The sequence below is a fragment of the Cucurbita pepo genome, unplaced genomic scaffold (genome assembly GCF_002806865.2).
Source record: "Cucurbita pepo subsp. pepo cultivar mu-cu-16 unplaced genomic scaffold, ASM280686v2 Cp4.1_scaffold000211, whole genome shotgun sequence".
NCBI lineage: Eukaryota > Viridiplantae > Streptophyta > Magnoliopsida > Cucurbitales > Cucurbitaceae > Cucurbita > Cucurbita pepo.
The window spans coordinates 35,898-58,469 of NW_019646470.1; the positions used below are offsets into that span (position 1 = coordinate 35,898).

At 39.4% G+C, this 22,572-nt stretch overlaps 1 protein-coding gene and 3 non-coding genes across 4 annotated transcripts; all 4 read right to left on the reverse strand.

Moving 5' to 3' along the window:
* Positions 1–6,470: 6,470 nt before the first annotated feature.
* Positions 6,471–7,027, reverse strand: LOC111784482. Its single transcript, XM_023665176.1, has one exon. The coding sequence runs from the start codon at positions 6,976–6,978 to the stop codon at positions 6,493–6,495; it is 486 nt and encodes a 161-aa protein (XP_023520944.1). The 5' UTR covers positions 6,979–7,027; the 3' UTR covers positions 6,471–6,492.
* A 6,461-nt stretch (positions 7,028–13,488) lies between these two features.
* On the reverse strand, positions 13,489–13,628 carry LOC111784483. Its single transcript, XR_002813542.1, has one exon. It is a non-coding gene; the product is annotated as a small nucleolar RNA Z247 (small nucleolar RNA).
* Positions 13,629–14,807: 1,179 nt separating this feature from the next.
* On the reverse strand, positions 14,808–14,947 carry LOC111784485. Its single transcript, XR_002813543.1, has one exon. It is a non-coding gene; the product is annotated as a small nucleolar RNA Z247 (small nucleolar RNA).
* A 4,363-nt stretch (positions 14,948–19,310) lies between these two features.
* On the reverse strand, positions 19,311–19,394 carry TRNAL-CAA. The gene has a single exon. It is a non-coding gene; the product is annotated as a tRNA-Leu (tRNA).
* Between the last annotated feature and the right edge of the window lie 3,178 nt (positions 19,395–22,572).

The window sequence follows — 22,572 nt, forward strand, 5'->3', positions numbered from 1 at the left end:
GTTACCTAGGTTATCGAATGAAAAGAAAATCAGTCTCAACAGTAAACGACATTATAAAGTGAGAGTGGTTTTCTTCATGGTCCGATCTTATGCAATACTCATTGCATAGGACGCCCCCACTCACATGTCTCCACATGCACAATTTAGTGATCGCATTGTTTATATCATATACAAAAGTGGGCCGCATCCATAGTGTCCCCAGAATAAGGTACTCAGCCTTATCCTTATACTATAGATCATTTTGACTATATACTTGAACTTGATTCACTCTTATGTCTCTACATATAGTTCAAGTAATCATACTATAGCCAGAGTGTTCTTAGTTTATTGGATTTAGATTAATGATCGTAAAGTTCACTTTATTCAATAACAATCTTTACTGTATAAATAACAATAATAACTTTATCGAAAATATAATATGTTTTTGTTTACAAACTATGAGTTTTAGGACATAAAACCCAACAAAACCAATTGTTCATTAGAAGATCAGTGGGACTTAAAGAACAAGAAGTAACTTTAAGGATAAAATGGTAAATTGACCCAACTCTAGTTACGAACAACTTGTGAAGGATAGAATTGATTGGGATTGACATTTGATTTAATGTTAAATATTAATTAAATTGTTTAATTAATCATTTAATATTATTTTGATTTGAAATTAATTATTTAAATTAATTGTTGAATTAAAATAAAGAAAGTCAAATGTTCACTTCACTTCATGGAAAAATCCATGTTTAAGTTAGTGGAATATTGAGTGTCAATATATGGTTTAACCAAACTTGCATGTTTGCCACATAATCCCACAAATTTGAGTGAACGTGCAAATATGACTCTATAAATAGAGTGATCAAGGTACATGGAAATTCTTCTTGAAAAACTTTGAGAAAATCTCTCAAACTCTCTCTTTACAAATATTAAATTCCTATCAAGTTTCGTCACTCACTGGATTCCACAATTCCGTTCTAAGGTTGGAGAATTATAGGAAAGACACTAGTGGTGTTTCAAAACTGGTTCGTGAGGAAAAAGGAATTTGAACTACAAAAGGTTAGTATTCAAAGTCATTGAGTTGCTTTTGAACATGCTAGCTAATTTACTATAATTAATGTACTTAGAGTACCTAAGATCCAAATTGCTTCCGCACGTGTTATAGTAACACCATCAGGTACAACAAGAAGGCAGTGGTACATCATCTTCGAGTGTTTGGCTGCGTCGCATACATGAAGGACGTGCCTCCCGACCTAGCCAAGCTCAATCTCAGAGGGCTGAAGGTCGTCCTCATCGGCTACGAACCCAGAAGCAAGGCGTACAAGTTCTATGATCCTGTGGAGGGGCGAGCTCACGTGTCGCACGACGTCATCTTTGACAAAACCACCTTTTGGCAGTCGAACGACGTGACCGAGGCAGACCAAAACCTAAATCAATTCACGGTGGAGTACCTCGTCACTGAGCCGAGAGAAGGAGGAGTGCAGCATTAGGAACCGTCACCACCGCTAGCAGCTACATCGGGCACGCCTATGCCAACCCCAACCACAACTCCGGCTGCACCCCCTGATCCAATGGAGTTCCCAACACCTCTTACTACGGATTCGACGCTGGATGTCGATCACGATGATGGTCTGGTGGCTAGGTACCGGAGGATGGAAGACCTACTGGGAGGAGGAGAACCACCTGGACTGGCGAGCTCAAATCAAAGTTCAAACAATAAGGTAGATATACGATAGAGCTTGGAGGAGATTGTTAGATAAATCGTACTTGTTAGATAAATCCTAAGTTTTAGTAGGAGTGATCCCTAATTTAGTTAACTATTTTTTTAGGTAATTTTAAACCCATACAATTGAAGTGAGTGGGAAGTACACGTCCATTGCAAACGCCTGAATTAAGTTTTCCACGTCTTTCCATTTTTAGATGTAATTTGTTATTTAAATATCTCAACTAATGAGAAATGAAATCGATCGGGTCTTCAGCGCAGATATTCTCTCCCTTTGTTTTCTGTATTTTCTTCTTCGAAGAAGTTTTCCTTTGACTGGTTTTTACTTCGTTGACGTTTTCATGTCAATTGCCAGAAGTCAACAGCGGACCCATTCTCGATGGCATGATCGAACAAGTTGTGATGGCCGACGACATCCTGAGACTCGAGATGGCATCAAGACATATGGACCATGTCGATGGAGATCGAGATGACAAGATGAGATGCAACGTTGCATTGAGAGACCTTGGCCCGAGCAGAGGCAAGATCGAGCCGAATGACTTGGCTTAGTGTAGAGGCAAGTCGGTTGTGTCGCGGACGACAGAACATGAACGCATAGGCGGCGTGTGTAGACGAACAAGCTTGGATTCCGCACAAGCGATGTTCGAGTGGCTAAGACAAACCTTGCCTAAGGTCCGACGAAACCACAAAGCCGGGGCAAAAAAATATATATGGAGCTTAATTTCTCTTAAGGCTGGTCGTGAGCGTGTCAAGATCACGACACCGCAGGGTAAAAAATGTAGGACCGTGACAGTTGGTATTAAAGCCACACTTTGTGTGTCTATTCGGGCAAGATAGTCAAGAGAAATGAACCCAAGAGTTGATCGAAAACCTTGCAAGTGTGTCAAGAGTGCCAGAGTGGGCAGGACAGTTGCCGATCAAAATTAGAATCAGTTGGGGGTTAAAGCCAAGACTACCCGAAGTTCATTAGTGTCGTGTGTCGACACTTCAGTATGGGGAGATCTACCCATCAAGTAAAACCAAGCTCATTTGACAAGAACTTGTAGTCATGAAGTGGACAAGATAGCTAGAGAAAAGAACCCGAGGGTCAAACGAAAGACATCACAAGTGCGTCAAGAGTGTCGGTGCCGACAGGAAAGTTTTGTTGTCAAAACATCAGTGGCAGTAGTCGGTCATGACACATTATTGAGGGGAGTGCGTACCCGTCAAAGCAAGAACCAAGCTCATTTTCCAAGGGCTTGGGGCTCCGATAATTGGTAAGATAAATGGAACAGAAGGTGCACCAAGTCGGTGCTTTCCAAAGAATCATTCACATTAGAGGAATAGTGTCAGTGGTTGCAAGCAGATAATCCAAGAGTCAGGAAATGACAAATGTCGGTCAAGTGCAAAAGTTTAGTACAATGCAAGTCCTTATGGGAGGACGACCTTGTTGCAAAGAGGCAACCGAGTTTGAGTGGGGGAGAGCCGAATCAATAGGTCTCTCACCCCGTAAAAGTGCTCCAACATGCAAGCACATGTGTATTCCTTGAGCCATCACCTTGTGCCTAAGGTGGATGACTCCAGAAGAGTTGTCGAGACCAGTATCCGCTCGATAAGTGAGCATCAAGCTAGAAGTAGACATAGAGAAGTGAAGCTGTGAGAAGACCAAGAGAAGTGTCAATGCAGCAAAAGCCACATGAAGGTGGCAGAGTACAAAGAGTTGGCCGAAAGGTAGCGCCAACAACTGAAGAGACTATGTCAAAAAGTTTTTGACTTTGCTCAATAGAAGAAGTGGTCACGACGAGAGAGTGTTGCGGCTGGGCTTGCGAGCCCCACCCCGAGGGCTGCACCCGGTTGTGTTAATCGGAGGATACACACGTTGAGGCCAAGTTGGCCATGAACAAGGAAAGAGTGCCCTTAGAAGTCCATAGTTGTCTGGTGAGTGTCTGCAGAGAGAGTCAGCCTCACCCACAACTATGACAAACACTAAATAGCCATGTCTACGTTGCAAGTCTCAGTGGCCGAGTCCAAGATGGGCGAACAACAGAAATAGGTCCGAAGGGGGATAGGCCGTAGATAGTGTGCACGAGTTTTCGTATCCATCTGAAGCACGTTTGATTCCCAGCAAGTCAATAACAAGCTGTCTAGACTCCGCTCCCATAGTCGTTGGTGCCGCAAAGAGTAATATTGCGGTTGGCTTATGAGCCACACCCCGCAAGGTGTACCGTTATGTGTCACTCAGAAAGTATGCAAATTGGCCAAGAGTAGTGCCAAGCTAAAGTTGGGGCAAGTTCACCCAACAACTGACTAAGTCAAGAGTTAGAATGTGGTGCCATATGACAAAAGAGAAGTCAGAAGCATCAACTCGAACTTGTCCCCAGCTGACCGAGGCGTGTCAGTAAGATGAGCATTATGACAAAGGATAGTCAGGTGCTTAGTAATTTTATACTTGTCTAAAACACAACAAATCTAGCGGGTCGAGTCAGCAACAGTCAAAGAGTTCAGATCGTCATCGGGACGATGCCCAGTTTAAGTTTAAGTGGGGGAGAATGTCACAACCTAACTATGAAGATAGTAGGTTGTGACCCCACGTTGCGACAAGAGAAGCGGCGACCCTAAAGTGGTGTCATCCTGCCACGCGAGGGCCTAGACGAGTGTCATGATGCGATCGATGAGGACGATTCATCATCTAACATACCACACAGAGCAGACATTGAAGACTAGTTGAGACATAAGCAAGACAGAGACATCAGATAGACAAGAACGGTAAAGATAGGCTTGTTGAAGGACCGGGTAGGGTCCCGGACCTTAACCTCGAAAGTCAGGGTTCCGAAAGGAATTTGAACATGCGATTTGGGAGTTAAGTCCGTCCATATGAAATATGAATGCTCATCAAGTTTGGTGTCAATCAGACACCGGATGAACAATACACGACACCGTATGACCGTTCACTCAAATCATGTCTATGCTTGAAAAATTGAAAATGACTCAAAAATGTACGATAGGTGTTAGCTCTCCACCACCCCTGGCCCTATGGCCTAAGTGAGCTACCCTGTGGCACATACGTGTGTCACAGTGTGGGCGAGCGTGCCGAGATGATTTTTTCGGGCGACTTCTTTTGAAATGGGTTTTTCAAGGACAGTACCGAACGGCACGGGTGTGCCGATATTGCGCCCCAGCCCCCGTGTTGAAGGTTGCTAAATACACCCACTATCCGGCACGGTATCCGTAAATGACATGACATTGGGTTGCGAACGCACGTTGGGCCGAAACCAATGGATTGGCAGTGGGTTATTGGTTGAAACCGACCTCGATCCGGATCCGACAGATTCGTCTTCTTCACCCGACTCTCATCACGATTTTCTCCGTGACTATTTCCAACGTCCTTCCTCATCGTTTTTCTCCTCTAACTCTTTGTTGGACTTTATGTTTCTTTTCCACGAAGTTTCGTGGCTTGTAGGTGTCTAAAATGACAGGTCTATGAGCCTCTAAACCCAAAAATTGAATCTAGATTCCGACGACACACGACCTTATTCAAGCATATAAAGCTTACCTCTCTTGTATGTGGGATCTTTGGTGGTCCACTTCATACCATGAACCAAGTGTTTCGACGTCGGGTTTGGTCGTTATAAGTGTGAATTCATAGTCTTGGGTCTCGCCACAAAAGCTATACATAGCATACAAACAAAGGCTCAAAGAAAGCTTTAAGCCAAGCATAAAATTTTGCATGTCATGGCATAATAGTTCATGCATGGGCAAGTTATCAGTATTTAATAAAAGTATTCGGCCTTATATAATAGTTTATGTGTTATGATATAGTCTTTCATATACATGATTAATCTTCATTTATGGTAAGGATAAAAATAACTTCTCCAATAACATACGTACCTCATCGAATCTTTGAAGGGCAGAGATAGCATATTTCTTTTCTACAAAATCAAAATTAAAATTAGATCCAATAGTTTTCTAGAGAAGATTGAATTAAACTAGTTAGGGTGAATCGATCTAAGTTAGTCAAAACGCTTACCATTGATGCAAAATAAATATAAAAACATGTTAGAAGTGAGATTTGTACCCAATCCCTCTTTCGAAGACCAGAACTTGAATTTGACACCTTAGACCACTCGGCCATCCTAACATTTTGCATGACAAAAAATTAGTTTAATATTTGAAGTAAAAAAAATAATTATTTAATTGAGAGTGGAAATGGAACTCTTGTCTTTTTAGAATGATAATTTGAGGATAATTTTGTCATAAATATTTAAAAATATTAATTTTATTTTTAAAATATTCACAATTTTCAATACGAGAAGAAATATATTGTTATTCAAAATGAATTATTTTTGTCTATGCTCAAACAAATTATTTGTTTTTAAAAAATAAGAGAATGAAATTAATTGAAAAACAATTGTTGTTTTAGTCCACCAACCAACAAAAGAGTCGTTGAAGAAGTCGGAATAAGGATCGTTTATTCTCGAGAAGAACCATGAGTAATAAAGCTAGGTATATTTTAGAATTGTCATAACCTATGCAGTTTAGATTAGTTTATGGATGTTTTAATGTAGGTTTGGTCTAAGCCGAAGTTAGGCCAACACTTGTAGTAATGATTAAGAGTTTAGATTAACCGTGAGTAATAACCTTATTGGATACACCAACCAATGGAGATAGTATTATTTTATTATAAACTCATAATCGTTCCCTAAATTAGAACTATAGTCAGCCTACCTACTAGTAGCAAAGGACCAAAGAAAAAAGAGGGGANAAAAAAGAGGGAAAAAAAATGATTAGGGCTGGAAAATGTGTGGCTACTCCTGCTCTGCTTTTGACATGACTGATAGACGGCTAGGTCTAGGTTGAAACGCTGATCGCGGCCGCAACTGATGCGAAGAAGGCCTAATCAAAGCCGATAAAGCTCTCTTCACGAGATCAGCACCTTCCACGCCTCCGATTCTGGCAATCGAATTCGTCATTGCCGATCTACGAAAATCCAACGATCCGTTCGAGAACTCGCTGCGATTCAGGGCATTAACAGAGTGCCTCGACTTCTTGTTGTGGAGCGAACACCGGAAAGAGGCTGGATGAGTAGACGGAGAACACATACACCATTTCCTCTTATTCGACGACGCAACCGCATTCGCATTTCCGTCGCGATTCTTCTGAACCGAAATCGAACGGCCGGGAGATGCCGGCCTTCGATCAATCTGATAGTTTCCGCAGATTCCGACGAATTTGATCTCCAACGACGACAGAGATGAAACTTGTGGAGAGTTGGAGCCGAGGAAGGAAGCCATGGTGTTGGAGGCAGTGGAGTGACAGAGGTTTTGGAGAACAGGGAAAGCGTTAGAGGCGAAGGGTTTGGTGAAACGATTTAAATTATTTTTCTCTTCAATAAATAAATATATATATATATATATATATATATATATATATATATATATATATATATATAGATATAGATATATAGATACACACACTTCTCCTACATATACGGGAGTAGTTACAAATTTTGAAAATAAATAAAAAATCTATCCTAAAATAACTCGAAATATATTTTTTATTATTTTTAGATATTATTTTGAGAAATTGGTTATTAGTATATTTTCTCTCGGACTTTCCATCCAAGTTTCTCATTATTAAGGGTTTGACTCCCTAATTCCCATAAATTAGGAGTGTTCTGACACAATTTAAATTAATAAAAAAAAAATTAAATGTAGAAATATTGTATCAGTCAAAACATAAGATCCTCGAGTTGCTGATGATTGACTTCTTAGCTACTTCTGGATAAGGATAAGGTTGTAGAACAAGAGTGACGAGCTCGATGGAGAAGCCATTCAGGGAGCAATTAAAGGTTTTATATTTTTGTAATTGTTACAAATGATTTGATTCAAGTCATTCATGGGTAAGGAAAAGGTCGTAGCCATGAGTGTAGTGTTGATACGATTCACTTTGTAATCGTTACAAATGATTTGATCCAAATCGTTTATGTGGAGACATGTGAGTAGAAGTATCCTATATAATGAGTTTATATAAGACTGGACCAAGAAATATCTAATCTCTCTTTATAAATTCGTTAATTGAAAATATTAATATTTCACATGATGATCATATTTGATTTGATCTTAATCATGAGTACGTTATGAACTCCTACCTATTAGGCGTTGTCCTTTAATTTTCATGGGTGAAAATGGCTCTTGTAGCCCATTCAATATGCCTACAATTTTGGGGACTTCACCAAATAGGGAGTTGGAAGAGTAATATCATGTGATGGAATTTACTCATTTTCATATAAAGAAAGTACATGAGTTGTTTTCTTAACTACTAATTTTGAGACTTGAACAATGGGGCTCCACCCTCTTATCGGCTCGAGAGGGACTTGGTTTATGATTGGATCATAAACAAATTCGGATGGTATTGTTATAACACATGCAGAAACAATTTGGATCTCAGGCACTCTAAGTACATCAATTATAGTAAATTAGCTAGCATGTTCTTAAACATTAAAACTCAAGGAGTTTGAGTACTAACGTTTTGTAGTTCAAATTCATTTTTCCTCATGAACCGGTTTCAAACCTCCACTAGTATCTTCCCTACTATTCTCCGGCCTTAGAACGGAATTGTAGAATTTGGTGAGTGGCGAAACTTGATAGGAATTTAGTATATGTAAAGAGAGAGCTTTGAGAGATTTTCTCAAAGTTTTTCAAGTAGAATTTCCATGTAACTTGATCACTCTATTTATAGAGTTATATTTGCATGTTCGTGCTTACCAAATTTTGACACTCAAAATTCCACTAACTCAAACATGGATTTTTCCATGGAGTGAATCCATTTTAATTCAACAATTAATTTAAATAATTAATTTCAAATTAAAGTAATATTAAATGATTTATTAAACAATTTAATTAATATTTAACATTAATTCAAATGTCAATCCTAATCCCACCTATTAATTAAAATATTTAAATCTTATTTAAATATCTCCAATTCTCTCTTTTTATTTAATTAGTAAATAAAACAAAAATGTGGTTAAATATATTGTATATATTTAGCGCATATTCGCTAATTTGAATTCGAACACTTCGAACTCACTCATCACACTGTTCTATGGTTTAGTTCGATATGAGCTAGCAGGGGACCTAATGGACCTATAGATCATGGGCTCCAATGATCCGAGATTAACCAGCTAAACTCATTAACCTTGTTAACCAACATTCATTAACTACTATGACATTCCACTATAGCCTATTAGTTGCACTCCCCTCACTATAGATATATTTCTGTCCATTTGATATAACCATGATTAGTAAGTCGATCCTTCAAATGTTGTTTGTAACTAGAGCTAGGTCAATTTACTATTTTACCCCAAAAGTTACTTCTTGTTCTTTATGTCTCACTGATCCTCTAATGAACAATTGGTTTGTGGTCCAACTAGTAAACCGAATCCCTCTCAGGACAATGAGAGGGTTGGGCTCCTTGTTCAAGACCTGGAGTCAGTACTTAAGGGAACAACCTCTCTACTATCCCTAAAAGTGGGTAGGAGTGAATTCAATCTTGCACCCTATGTCCCCAGCTATTCACGTAGTCTTACCCCTCAAGTGGGAGGCTTATTGAGTCGGCGAACTCGGCCACTCTCACCCATGCAAATCTAAGGATAACTCCGAATAAATAGGAGTTCATGGTTAGCTCAGGATTAAGATCGAGTTACTTAGGTCATCAAATGAAAAAATCAGTCTGAACAGTAAACGACATTATAAAGTGAGAGTGATTTTCTTCATGGTCTGATCTTATGCAATACTCATTGCATAGGACGCCCCTACTCACATGTCCCTGCATGTACAATTTAGTGATCACATTGTTTATATCATATACAAAAGTGGGCCGCATCCATAGTATCCCCAGGATATAGTACTCAGCCTTATCCTTGTACTATAGATCATTTTATTTATATACTTGAACTTGATTCATTCTTATGTCTCTACATATAGTTCAAGTAATCATACTATAGTCAGAGTGTTCTTAGTTTATTGGATTTAGATAAATAATCGTAAAATTCACTTTATTCAATAACAATCTTTACTAAATAAACATCAATAATAACTTTATTAAAAATAGAATATGTTTTTATTTACAAACTATGAGTTTTAGGACATAAAATCCAACACTACTAAGTTCAGGTTGCACCAAAAAATGCTAAAAGAAGGAGCTAGCAATGGCTTTGTCATGATATCAACGAGCTGATCCTTGGAAGATATGAGCTGCACATCAAGCTGACGAGTTGATACTCGTTCACGAACGAAGTGACAATCAACCTCAACATGCTTCGTCTGTCGATGAATGTTTGGATTGGCGGACAAATAGGTGGCACCAATGTTGTCTCACCACAGGCTAGGTGCTCGCGCTTGAGAAATCTCGAGCTCACGTAAAAGGACTTGGATCCAGATTAATTCGTCAGTGGCATCAACAACCGCCTTGTATTTGACCTCCGTACTAGAACGAGAAACTATCGATTGTTTTCTTGAACTCCAAGAGATAAGATTGCCACCAAAGAAGATCGCATAGCCTCTAGTGCTTCGACGGTCATCAAGATTCCTGGCCCAATCAACATCCAAGAAGGTACTAAGCAAACAGAGCTGGTCTTTGTAAAACACAAGCCCATATCAATAGTGTCATGTAGATAACGGAGAATCCGTTTAACCGCTGCCCAATGTACAGAAGTTGGAGNACAGTTGCCCATACAGAAATTGGGGAGGACATGAACTGGTACACTTTGTTGACACAGAAGGAGATGTCAGAACGTGTCAGAGAAAAATATTGGAGAGCACCAACGACACTCCGATATCGAGTAGTATCCTCATTCGAGAGCTTTTCACCACCATCCAATAACTTCTCACTAGGAAGCATAGGCGTGGGCACACATTTGGTTGTGAGCATATTGGTTCTGGACAATAAATCTTGAATGTATTTATGTTGTGTCAGAACAAGTCCATTAGAAGTATGACAGACCTCAATCCCAAGAAAATAACTCCAAGTGTCAAGATCCTTGACGACAAAATCATCCCGAAGTTGTGTAAGAAGTTTCTCAGTAGCCATAGAAGATGAGCTGATGATAATAATATCATCAACATAGATGAGGATATTCATCTGAATGCCCACCTTGTTAAAAATTAAAAGAAAGACATCAGCCTTTAAAGGTGTAAAATCTAGCTGTAATAGTTTGAAGCTAAGGCAAGAAAATCAGGCATGTGGAGCTTGTTTGAGGCCATAAAGCGACTTATCCAGCTTGCAGAGTTAACGAGAATGTTGAGAGTCCACAAATCCAAGGGGCTGCTTCATATAAACATCTTCATTAAGAAGGCCATGAAGAAAAACATTATGAATATCAACCTGCCGAATAGCCCAACCATAAGAAACAGCAAGAGATAATAAGAGCCGAATGGTAGTGAGCTTAACAATCGGACTGAAGGTATCATCATAATCAACTTCATACTGTTGTTTAAACCCTTTAGCAACCAGGCGTGCTTTGTAGCGATAAATAGAACCATCTGGCTTTTGATTGAGTTTGAAAACCCATTTACAATCAATAACGTTAAGACCAACACGAGGAGGAACTAAGTGCCATGTCTTATTTTTTAGAAGTGCCTGAAATTCATCATTCATTGCCTGACGTCAGAGGAGATGTTCCATAGCTGTAATATGTGAAGTAGGTTTAAAGGCAGAAGATTGAACCATAGAATACGTTACTGTTCCATTTGTACGCAACTAGGGCTGTTTGATATTGTGCTTCAATCAAGTACCATAGGGATGAGCAATAGGTGTAGGATCTGCAACTGAGGAGACAGTCGTACTAGCCGTTGTGAGGAGAGTAGTCGGTCGACTAGCGGTCGAGGACCCGACCAGGATCGGAGCCCAAAGAATTCAGGTGGCCCTAAACGATGCGAGAATAGAATCTGCTGGCGGAGGATCTAAGGCCCCAATCATTGGCAAAATAACTGATGTTGATTCATGCAGCAACGATGCGAAGGATTGCGGCGGCAATCCCAAAGCTAATGTGGGCACCAGATTTTCTACATCTAAAGAGTTAGTATGCATAGATATATGCATGTGATCATGCTCCAAATTAGTAATGTTGTTACCCAAATGCAAGATGCACAAATCAGGGGCATTGTGCGTCGGCTGCAAGGTTGGGGAAGAACTGGGTGGGGCTCTCTTGAATGGCAAAATATTCTCTTCAAATATGACGTCTCTAGAAATATATACATGACCAGAATCTGTGTCAAGGCACTTATACCCTTTATGTAAAGAACTGTAGCCTAGAAAGACACATTCCTTGGATCGAAAAGAGAGCTTTTATTTGTTATAAGGGTGAAGATGAGGCCAACAAGCATGCCCAAATATTTTTTAATGAGGAGTAATTTGGTGAGGTATGAAAAAGACGCTCTAAGAGAAATTTCTTATCGATGACAAGAGTAGGAAGACGATTGATGAGATATGTGGTAGGAAGACGATTGATGAGATATGTGGCTGTAAGAAATGCATCATCCCAAAATTTAATAGGTACATCAGCATGAGCTAGAAGGGCTACGCCAGTTTCAACAATATGACAGTGCTTGCATTCAACAGACCCATTTTGTTGATGTGTGTGAGGGCACAAAACACGATGAGCAATTCCAAGAGAACGAAAAATGTCTTATGAATTTTCTGATATTCCCCACCCCAATCAGACTGGACACACTTGATTTTAGTATCCAGGAGATGCTCAACATGAGCTTGAAACGGCAAAAGTATACGAGGAGCTTCTATACGATCATGCATCAAATAGATCCACGAAAATTTACTAAAGTCATCAATGAAGCTGATATAATATTTAAAGCCCCAAACAGATGGAGGTGCAGGACCCCAAACATCAAAAAAAAAAAAATATGTTCCAAAGATGACGAAGACTGATGAAAAGATCTAGTGTTTGGCCGTTGATGACTTTTTGCTAACTGTCACGCATTACAAACTCGCAAAGGTGACTCACTAGCACACGAAATATTATTGAGACACAAAATTGACTTCACTACTTGAGATGAAGGATGTCCAAGATGTACATGCTATTGGACGAAAGTAGTAGATCTGCTCACTAAGGCGTGCTTGAGATCATCGACATCAGATGGCTTGATAGGATAGAGACCAGACTCACACCTCTTGTCATAAAGAATTTTCTGTGACCGTGGATCCTTAATAGAAAAATGTCAAGGATGGTATTCAAAGATTACGTCATTATCACGGAAAAATTTATGAACGGAAAGAAGATGTTTGGAAATTTCAGGCACATGCAAAATATTACGCAATGCAAGAGGACGAGCAGCAGTATTAATTGAAGAATGACCAGTATGCAAAACCCGCAAACTTGCTTCATTGTCGACTTGAACTTGTTCGCCTCCATGATAGCGTTCACGCACAGCGGGACGATCCAGGTCACTAGTGATATGATCAGTGGTGTCTATGTCGCTATACCAATTTAGATCAATCTTGTAGGAGGAAGTAGCCACCAGTGCCACAGAAGGAGATTCATCTTGATAGGATTCATCCAATCCTATACCAGCAGCGAACGATAGTATGTCCCACTTTGCCTCAGATTTGGCAGGAAGGCGAGCAAAGGGGTCACAACAATCACTAGCAGCACGAAAGGGTGGCCACCTCGAGGATGGCCACGACCATGATCCCCACGCCCACAGTTCTTCTGCTAACCACCACGACCAGCATAATTGGTCAAAGATCTAGGATTTAACTGAAGTTCAGCCTGGTGTTGTAGTTGGCGAGCTTCAAATGTCATTAGATGTGCAAACACAGCATCAAGCGTGAGGGCATCACTCTTGGTAGTCATCGGGGTGACGAAGGGATCATATTCAGGGCCAAGACCAACAAGGAGATACGTGATCACATCATCATCCCACAGGGCAAAGCCGGTGGCGGCCAGCTTGGTGGCCAACCCTTTGATCTTGCAAAAATAATTTGTAGTAGACAGATCGCGTTTCTTAGACGTGGCGAGCTCAACATGGATCTGAACAGTACGAGCATGAGTTGTCGACGAAAATATCTGCTGCAGGGTATCCCACGCCTCCTTGGACGTAGTAGTGGCAACAACATCACGAAGAATATCCTCAGACATGGAGAAGAGAAGGCCACTAAGGACCTGTTGATCCTGATCATTCCACCGATCATAGGCCAGATTATAGACTAGGTCAGCACCAGCAGCGGTTGAGGAAGGGATCAACTTGGCAAGTGAGCAATGGTGTCAGCCGTTGATGACTTTTTGCTAACTGTCACGCATTACAAACTGACAAAGGTGACTCACTAGCACACGTAATATTATTGAGACACAAATTGACTTCACTACTTGAGATGAAGGATGTCCAAGACGTACATGCTATTGGACGAAAGTAGTAGATCTGCTCACTAACGCGTGCTTGAGATCATCGACATCAGATGGCTTGATAGGATAGAGACCAGACTCACACCTCTTGTCATAAAGAATTTTCTGCGACCGTGGATCCTTAATAGAAAACTGTCAAGGATGGTATTCAAAGATTACGTCATTATCACGGAAAAATTTATGAACGGAAAGAAGATGTTTGGAAATTTCAGGCACATGCAAAATATTACGCAATGCAAGAGAACGAACAACAGTATTAATTGAAGAATGACCAGTATGCAAAACCCGCAAACTTGCTTCATTGTCGACTTGAACTTGTTCGCCTCCATGATAGCGTTCACGCACAGCGGGACGATCCAGGTCACTAGTGATATGATCAATGGTGTCTATGTCGCTATACCAATTTAGATCAATCTTGTAGGAGGAAGTAGCCACTAGTGCCACAGAAGGAGATTCATCTTGATAGGATTCATCCAATCCTATACCAGCAGCGAACGACAGTATGTCCCACTTTGCCTCAGATTTGACAGGAAGGCGAGCAAAGGGGTCACAACAATCACTAGCAGCACGAAAGGGTGGCCACCTCGAGGATGGCCACGACCATGATCCCCACGCCCACAGTTCTTCTGCTAACCACCACGACCAGCATAATTGGTCAAAGATCTAGGATTTAACTGAAGTTCAGCCTGGTGTTGTAGTTGGCGAGCTTCAAATGTCATTAGATGTGCAAACACAGCATCAAGCGTGAGGGCATCACTCTTGGTAGTCATCGGGGTGACGAAGGGATCATATTCAGGGCCAAGACCAACAAGAAGATACGCGATCACATCATCATCCCACAGGGCAAAGCCGGCGGCGGCCAGCTCGGTGGCCAACCCTTTGATCTTGCAAAAATAATTTGTAGTAGACAGATCGCGTTTCTTAGACGTGGCGAGCTCAACATGGATCTGAATAGTACGAGCATGAGTTGTCGACTAAAATATCTGCTGCAGGGTATCCCACGCTTCCTTGGACGTAGTAGTGGCAATAACATCACGAAGAATATCCTCAGACATGGAGAAGAGAAGGCCGCTAAGGACCTGTTGATCCTGATCATTCCACCGATCATAGGCCAGATTAGAGACTAGGTCAGCACCAGCAGTGGTTGAGGAAGGGATCAACTTGGCAAGTGAGCAATGGTGTCATTGAGGTAGCCCATAAGCTTCGTACTCTGTAGGTAGGGGAGGAGCTGGGCGCGCCATATGATATTTTTCTTGGTGAGACAGATTGTGACAGCATGGTGGAGAGAGATTGGGGCAAAGGTTGACGCCATGGTAGATGAGATCGTGTTGGAGATGGTAGATGGAGAGGAGGAGGAGGAAGAAAATATGTTAGACATTGTTAATGAATAAACCTTGGCTCTGATACCATGTTAGGTTGAATGGCGCAATGACATTTATGGGTCACGGCCTCATATATATATATAGGAAGGAGATGTGTACAATGAAGATTACATGCGTGGGCCTTGATCCACGGCAACAAACCTGGAAATTAGGAGACGCAGCTCCAAGAATAGTGAATTTTCCTACTATGTATAGATATAACCTTCTACGTTTAACAACTTTAACTAGCGATGAATTGTCAAGCAGCTTGGTGAAACATGAGAAAAAATTGAATGAACGTGTAGGTGATGAACAAACACTAAAAGTGACATACGATAATAGAATCGATGGAAGAGGAGATGATCGAGCTCGTGATGGTTTCGAGGAAGAGGTAGAGGAAGAGGTGGACATCCATTCAACAAAGCTACAGTTGAGTGTTACAAGTTTCATTAGTTAGGACATTTTAAATCTGAGTGTCCCACTGGGAGAAGGAAAGAAGGAATTATGCTAAGCTTGAGGAGAAAGAAGAAATGTTGCTGACATCATATAGGAAGCTCAATCAATCGAGGAAGGAAGATGTTTGGTTCCTTGACATCATATACTTGAGAATCTATCTTTGGATAAACAATGAGATAAAACTTGATATTTTAGTCGTGGATCGAGGTAAAGGATTGGATATGACATATAAATTGATTTCGACATAAAAGTGATATAGAGTCTACAAGTAGGTTGATTGCAGAGTATTTTTATACTCACAATGCTGGTCTTATGCTTTTCAGAAGGAGGTTGTTATTGTGCAGCCAAGACAATAGCGTGATGAGTTGATATCGATCTCTTTAAGATGCATTTATAACATTAAGAATCATAAAACCATGTTAACAATGCAAGAACATAGAGAAGTTTCTACAACCATGGTACATTTTTTTATTTTTTTTGTTTTTGTTTTTCATTTTTTAGCATCTTCTCGATCAACCCACGATTTTTTCACGAAAATTGTAGATCTCCTCGAGATACTTTTGTACCATTAGGGATCATAAAAAAATCACTAACTGTTCAAGAAGATATCGAATAGTGAGTCATTTTTGTAACCTCTTATTTGAATTAGCTTACGAATTTTTATGTCAAAAACTCCCGTCATCCACCCATGGTTCCTCCAAATTGTGACTATAGATATCTTGCCCCATTCCTTTTCACCTATTTTTCTCGTTCAATCAAGGAGACACTGAAACCCTTTTCACCTATTTTTCTCGTTCAATCAAAGAGACAGTGAAACTCGAGTTTACGAGGTTCACGATCTCATGGTCAATAAAATCCCTATATAAAATGGTGAGTTTACGAGGTTCACGATCTCATGGTCAATAAAATCCCTTCCCTATAAAATCGACCACGACAAACTTGTAAATATGCTATCGCCGACTCTTGACTATATCATTTTCATCAAATGACTACTTTATAAAAAATGTGAGAAGTGGGATTTGAACCCACGCCTTCTTTCGAATACCAAAACTTGAGTTTGGCACCTTAGACCACTCGACCATTCTGACATTTTATTTGTCAAAAAATTAGTTTGAGATTTTGTGAAAAAAATAATTATTTAATTTAGAATGGAAATAGAATTATTGTCTTTTTAGAAGGATAATTTTTTCATAAATCTTTAAAAAAATATTAATTTTATTTTAAAAATATTCATAGTTTTTAATATGTCGGGAACAAATATATTGTTATTTAAAATGATATATTTTTTTTTCAACATTTGGGACGTTAACATATTCCTAAGCTCAAATAAATTATTTATTTTAAAAAAAATAAGAAAATGAAATTAATTTTTAAATCACCAAAAGTTCAAAAAAAATTATTATTTGAACATTTTTCGAAAATTTTAGAAATTAAATTTGAAGGAAAAAAATTAAGTCTCAATATTTTAGTTTTCAAAAAAAATATTCTAAAAAATAAAACTATGCTTCAAAGAAAGAAAATTTACCAACTTAAAAAACTTGTTATTTTAATCCAATCTCGATTTTGGATGCTACGAAGAACTAATATTTATCTCTAAAATTTGAAATCGAGATACCCGTAAGAAGTTCAATGTGTCAACCAACCAGCTTAAAGAGTTGTCGAAGAAGTTGGATTAAGGATCGTTTATTCTCTAGGAGAACTGTGAGTAATAAAGCTTAGTAAATTTTAGAATTGTCATAACCTATGCCGTTTAGATTAGTTTGTAGATCTTTTAAGGTAGGTTTGGTCTAAGTCGAAATTAGGCAAACACTTGTAGTAATGATTAAGAGAAGCGTCGGAGGGAAGAGACCTTATTGAAACTAAACCATTTATTTTTTCTAAATACGGTTCGATATGTTGTTTGATGTCATGCTTTATTGGTCATGAAAAATAGATGTTCTGGGACTGCATATGTGTGCATCATATGATTTTTGAATGTAAGGAGTGTGGTAATGATTACACTCTGTGTGTATTGGGTAGGCAACCACTAATGGTCATTGAGTTGGTTCAGCATGACAATCGTAGAAGAGGTGAATAGAATTTTGACAAAAAAAAGTTGTAACGTCCCGTTAATTAAAAAAATAAAAATAATAAAATTCCTCAGTCGTCGGTGAATGCGATATTTCTTACGACCACCAGAAATATCGCGCTAGAGAGGGAGAGGGAGAGGGAGAGGGAGAGAGAGAGACCGGCCTAGTCCACTGCAGCGGTCCATGCCTGCAACGTCCGAGACCGCAACCCGTGACCCGCGCCTCGACCTGAAGCCGTCTGCACCTGACATGGCCCACTCTGATTCTGCCATGTGTCAACCCACGTGTAAAGTCCAGGTCATATTTTAGCCTGATCTCCACCGTTCTGACCCTCCCAAACTTATTTATGCACTGATTAAGGTAATTGAGGCCGTTTTAGTGTCGTACTTCACATTTGTCAATTGAATTACTAATTATTTGTAAAATACTAACGAAAGGTGATGAACAATCTAATACGAAACGAACTTCGGTGACGTTTGTAACAATCTAATACGAAACGAACTCCGGTGACGTTTGTAACAGCTTTCAAGGAAAGGGAGCTAATGCTATTTAAATTAGGGAGAACACCGGCTAAGGCCAACCAAGTAAGTGGTCTTACTATAGAATAGGCTAGAAACTTGTATAAAATCTGATGTATGATGTATGAGCTAGAATGTATGATTACATATAATGACGTATATTGATTATGTGATGACGTGTGATGAAGAGTTATGACATACGGTGACGTACATGAGCTTTAGGATGATACTTGATGATTATGATGTATTGATGGCATTATGATGACAATTTATGATGATTATGATGCATAACGTTGTTACCTTAATATGATGATGTTTTTCATATTAAGCATGTTGTATGTGATGAAGGCCATGTTCCATCATGTCAAGAAATCGGTCTAGGACACAACCTTAAAGAGTATGAACAACGATATTAACATAAATATCTAATGAGCATGTAGAGATGCAATCAGGGTTGTGTAAGAAAATGTTTTAAGATGAGTAATGGAGAGACCTCATGCATGTTGTCTCGATAGAAGCATCGTGATACTTCCCATTTATGATGATCAGTGCAGACGCGCACGTTATAATGATGACGATGATCATGTTGAGCATGACACCTAGGGGTATGCTGACCACCGAACATCGCTACAGACCGCCTGGAGATCCAGGCTCGCACGTGTGGGTTGTGTGTAGGAAAGTACTACACATCCAAAATGAGTCTGGACTAGAGGCCACCCGAAGATGAGTTAAGGATAGGTCCCTAGACCATCGTATTTGCCCATTAGCACGTTAAAACTTTAATTAAAAAGAAATAAATAAAAATGTCAGAAGTGGGATTTGAACCCACGCCTTCTCACGAAGACCAGAACTTGAGTCTAGCGCCTTAGACCACTCGGCCATCCTGACATTTTGCATGTGTAAAAATTAGTTTAATATTTGTTGTAAAACAACCATTATTTAATTTGATGATAATTTTGTCATAAATATTTAAACAATATTAATTTTCTAAAAAAATATTCATAGGGAGGAACAATCTTTAGAGTCCTTTGTTCGACATTCGAGGATTTGATGAACACGACTCTCCACAATGGTATGATATTGTCCACTTTGAGCATAAAGTCTCATGGCTTTACTTTGGGCTTCTATTCTTTGATTATAAACTCATGACCATTCTCTAAATTAACCAATGTGGGACACTTTCATCCAGCAGTAATGATTAAGGGAAGCGTCGGAGGGAGGGGACCTTCTTATTGAAACTAAACCGTTTTTTTTCTTTTTCTAAATATGGTTGGATATATTGTATGTTGTTTGATGTCATGCTCTGTTGGTCATGAAAAATATGTATTTTGGGACCGCATCATATGATTTTTTAATGTAATGAGTATGATAATGGTTGCACTTTGTGTGTATTGGGTAGGCAACCACTAATGGTCGTGTTGGATACAGACCTCAAAAGGGTGAATAGAATTTTGACAAAAAAAAAATATTTAAAATTTAATTTTTCCAACTATCAAAATTTTTATATTAATTTAAAGGCACAATTCATGTAACAAGTATATAAATTAAAACAATAAACAATTATGAAAAAAAAATTAAGAACAATTACGTAAGAACTTCAAAATTAAATAAGACAGAGTGAGAGGAAGTAACACCATAGTTTTATAGTGGTTCAGTCAAAATCGACTTTCTCCACTCTCCAAGCGTTTTTTAAAGTTTGAATAAAAATCTTCTCGGCTCTTTCCACCAATCCGAAAAAAAAAAAAAAAAAAAAAAAAAAAAAAAAAAAAAAAAAAAANTTTACGAGTTCAAGAGGAACTAAATCTTTTCCACGACTCAGGATCAAACTCATCAGTTTAATTAAAGAGACGAAAATGACTAGTAGAAGCAGATTTAATTGAAGAGAAAACTCATCCGTTTGTTAAGGTATATGTTAAATCTTCTTTTTCTTTTATCCTAATTTCATTTTTAAGAAATCACATTAAATTATAGGTTAGATCCGCTCTAAATTGTTAAAATTGTTTAGCTTTGAGTTAGAAATTAAATGTCAATAATTTTATATGAATTCTAGTAAATCACGTCATTAGTAATTTTAGGCCGGACATATTCTGGGAGCTTTCCTTGTCAGGCGAGCATACTTTGGGAGCTCTTTAGGTTGGACACCCGTTAGAACAAGTAACCGTCATGGCAACGTTATTTAAAACATAACGATCATTTTCCTGCCCTTGGGTGTACGCGTCTGTACCCTCGTGATGGAATAGGGGTATTCCCCCAATGTATAAGCACACATAGTGCATGAGGTACCCAATATATTTACTTTTATCATTAATAGATATAACCTCGTTGTCAGTTTCATTTGTATCATATTACTTTTCATTTTTTAGTCCTCCTATCATGCATAATTCTAACGGGGTTATATTTCATACTATAGGTTGTAATTTCATGTCACACATATCATGCTGACGTAACATTACATTTCATGCTTTCATTATAACATATTATGACAAGCAATTCGTACAAAACACATCTTAACGATCACATAAATATTATAAGCACAACACATCGCATCACATTATATCGCACATCAAGTCATTTCAGAAACACCATACATTCACCTTGCATACTTTTAAGTATAAATCGTAACAATTTAACATACAATTAATGACACATGCGGATGCACGGGCACATGCCAACATACAACACACAATTGCGTAACCTGCGACGATAGAGTCACTTACATGGTAGGCCTTAGCCGAAGTACTCCCTAAAATATATACGTAAGCTCCTAGCTCCTCGTATGCGTCCTACGCTTTCGTTGGTGGTTGGTTCCTATTGGATTGTTCAACCCCTTTGTTTCACAAACATAATTAATTTCCAACTTGAAATTTGTGAAATACGACCTTAAAATGACCTATTTTTTCTTAAACGGGGTCGAAATAAGTCTGAGAAGGTCAAAACGTTGCTGAATAGGTCATAAATAGGATTCCCAAGCCGAGAACCCGTTGTGGAGCCGCTGCCGAGCCGATTAAGCCGCCGGAGCCGAGGGGACTTTGCGTCAGTCACTAACACGTGGCGCAACCAGAAGCGGCCACGTGTGCAGTGTTAAACTCAAGTGAAGGCGTGGGTCGTCGGGCGGGTCGAACTTCGGTCACGAATTCTGGTTGCGACGGCTGAAGAGTTTTGGTTGCAGGTGGGTTGGCCTGTCAGCGTCGGGTATTGGGCTGACGTCTGTGTCTGCAGGTGGATTGGGCTTGCGGGTCTGGGTCGGTTTGGTTTTTGGTCCTGGGCCACGGCTGATTAGGTTAGGTCGAGGTGTGGATTGGGCTGGGCTGAGGCGATGTCCGTAGATGGGTTGGGCTGCGGTTCACGGCTACGGGTTTGGTTTCGGTTTGGGTCGCGAGTCCAGACCTTGGGTTGGACTTCATCTTCTTCACCTGACTACCAGAAAAAGTTCAGACCTTGGGTTTTCGAGTCTACCCGGCGACCACGGACGCCTTTGACTTTTAAAAATACCAGAAAATGTAGTAGCACGAGACTTGAGTAATTTAAAAATACTCAGTAAGAGACTCCCTATCGGAGTTATAATGCAATAACATGCGAGTGCAATAACAAAACCTATCATAACAGTCTATTTTCCTATGGTTCTATCATAACGAACAGCTTGGATGTGTAATTCCTTTTCTACACACGGCCCATACGTGCGAGTATGGAGCCACCAGTCGGTTCGCACACTGCTGGACTCCTTTCCTTGTTGGGCGAGCATACTCTAGGAGCTCTCTATGTCAGACACCCGTTAGAAGTAGTAGTCGTCAACGCAGCATTATGTAAAACATAATGGTCGTTCCTCCAGCCTAGTAGTGTACGCATCCATACCATCGTAAAAAATAGGGGTATCCACCAATGCATGAGCATACATTAATGGATGAGGTCCCAACATTTTTCCATTTTCATCCTAATTAAATATAACCCCGCTATCATTTTATTCATATGATAACGTTTCTCATATCAGTCATCATATCATTCATGTGTCTTCATGTTAGGATTTATGCCCTAAACCTCGTAATTAATTATTTAGTTTTTAACCATA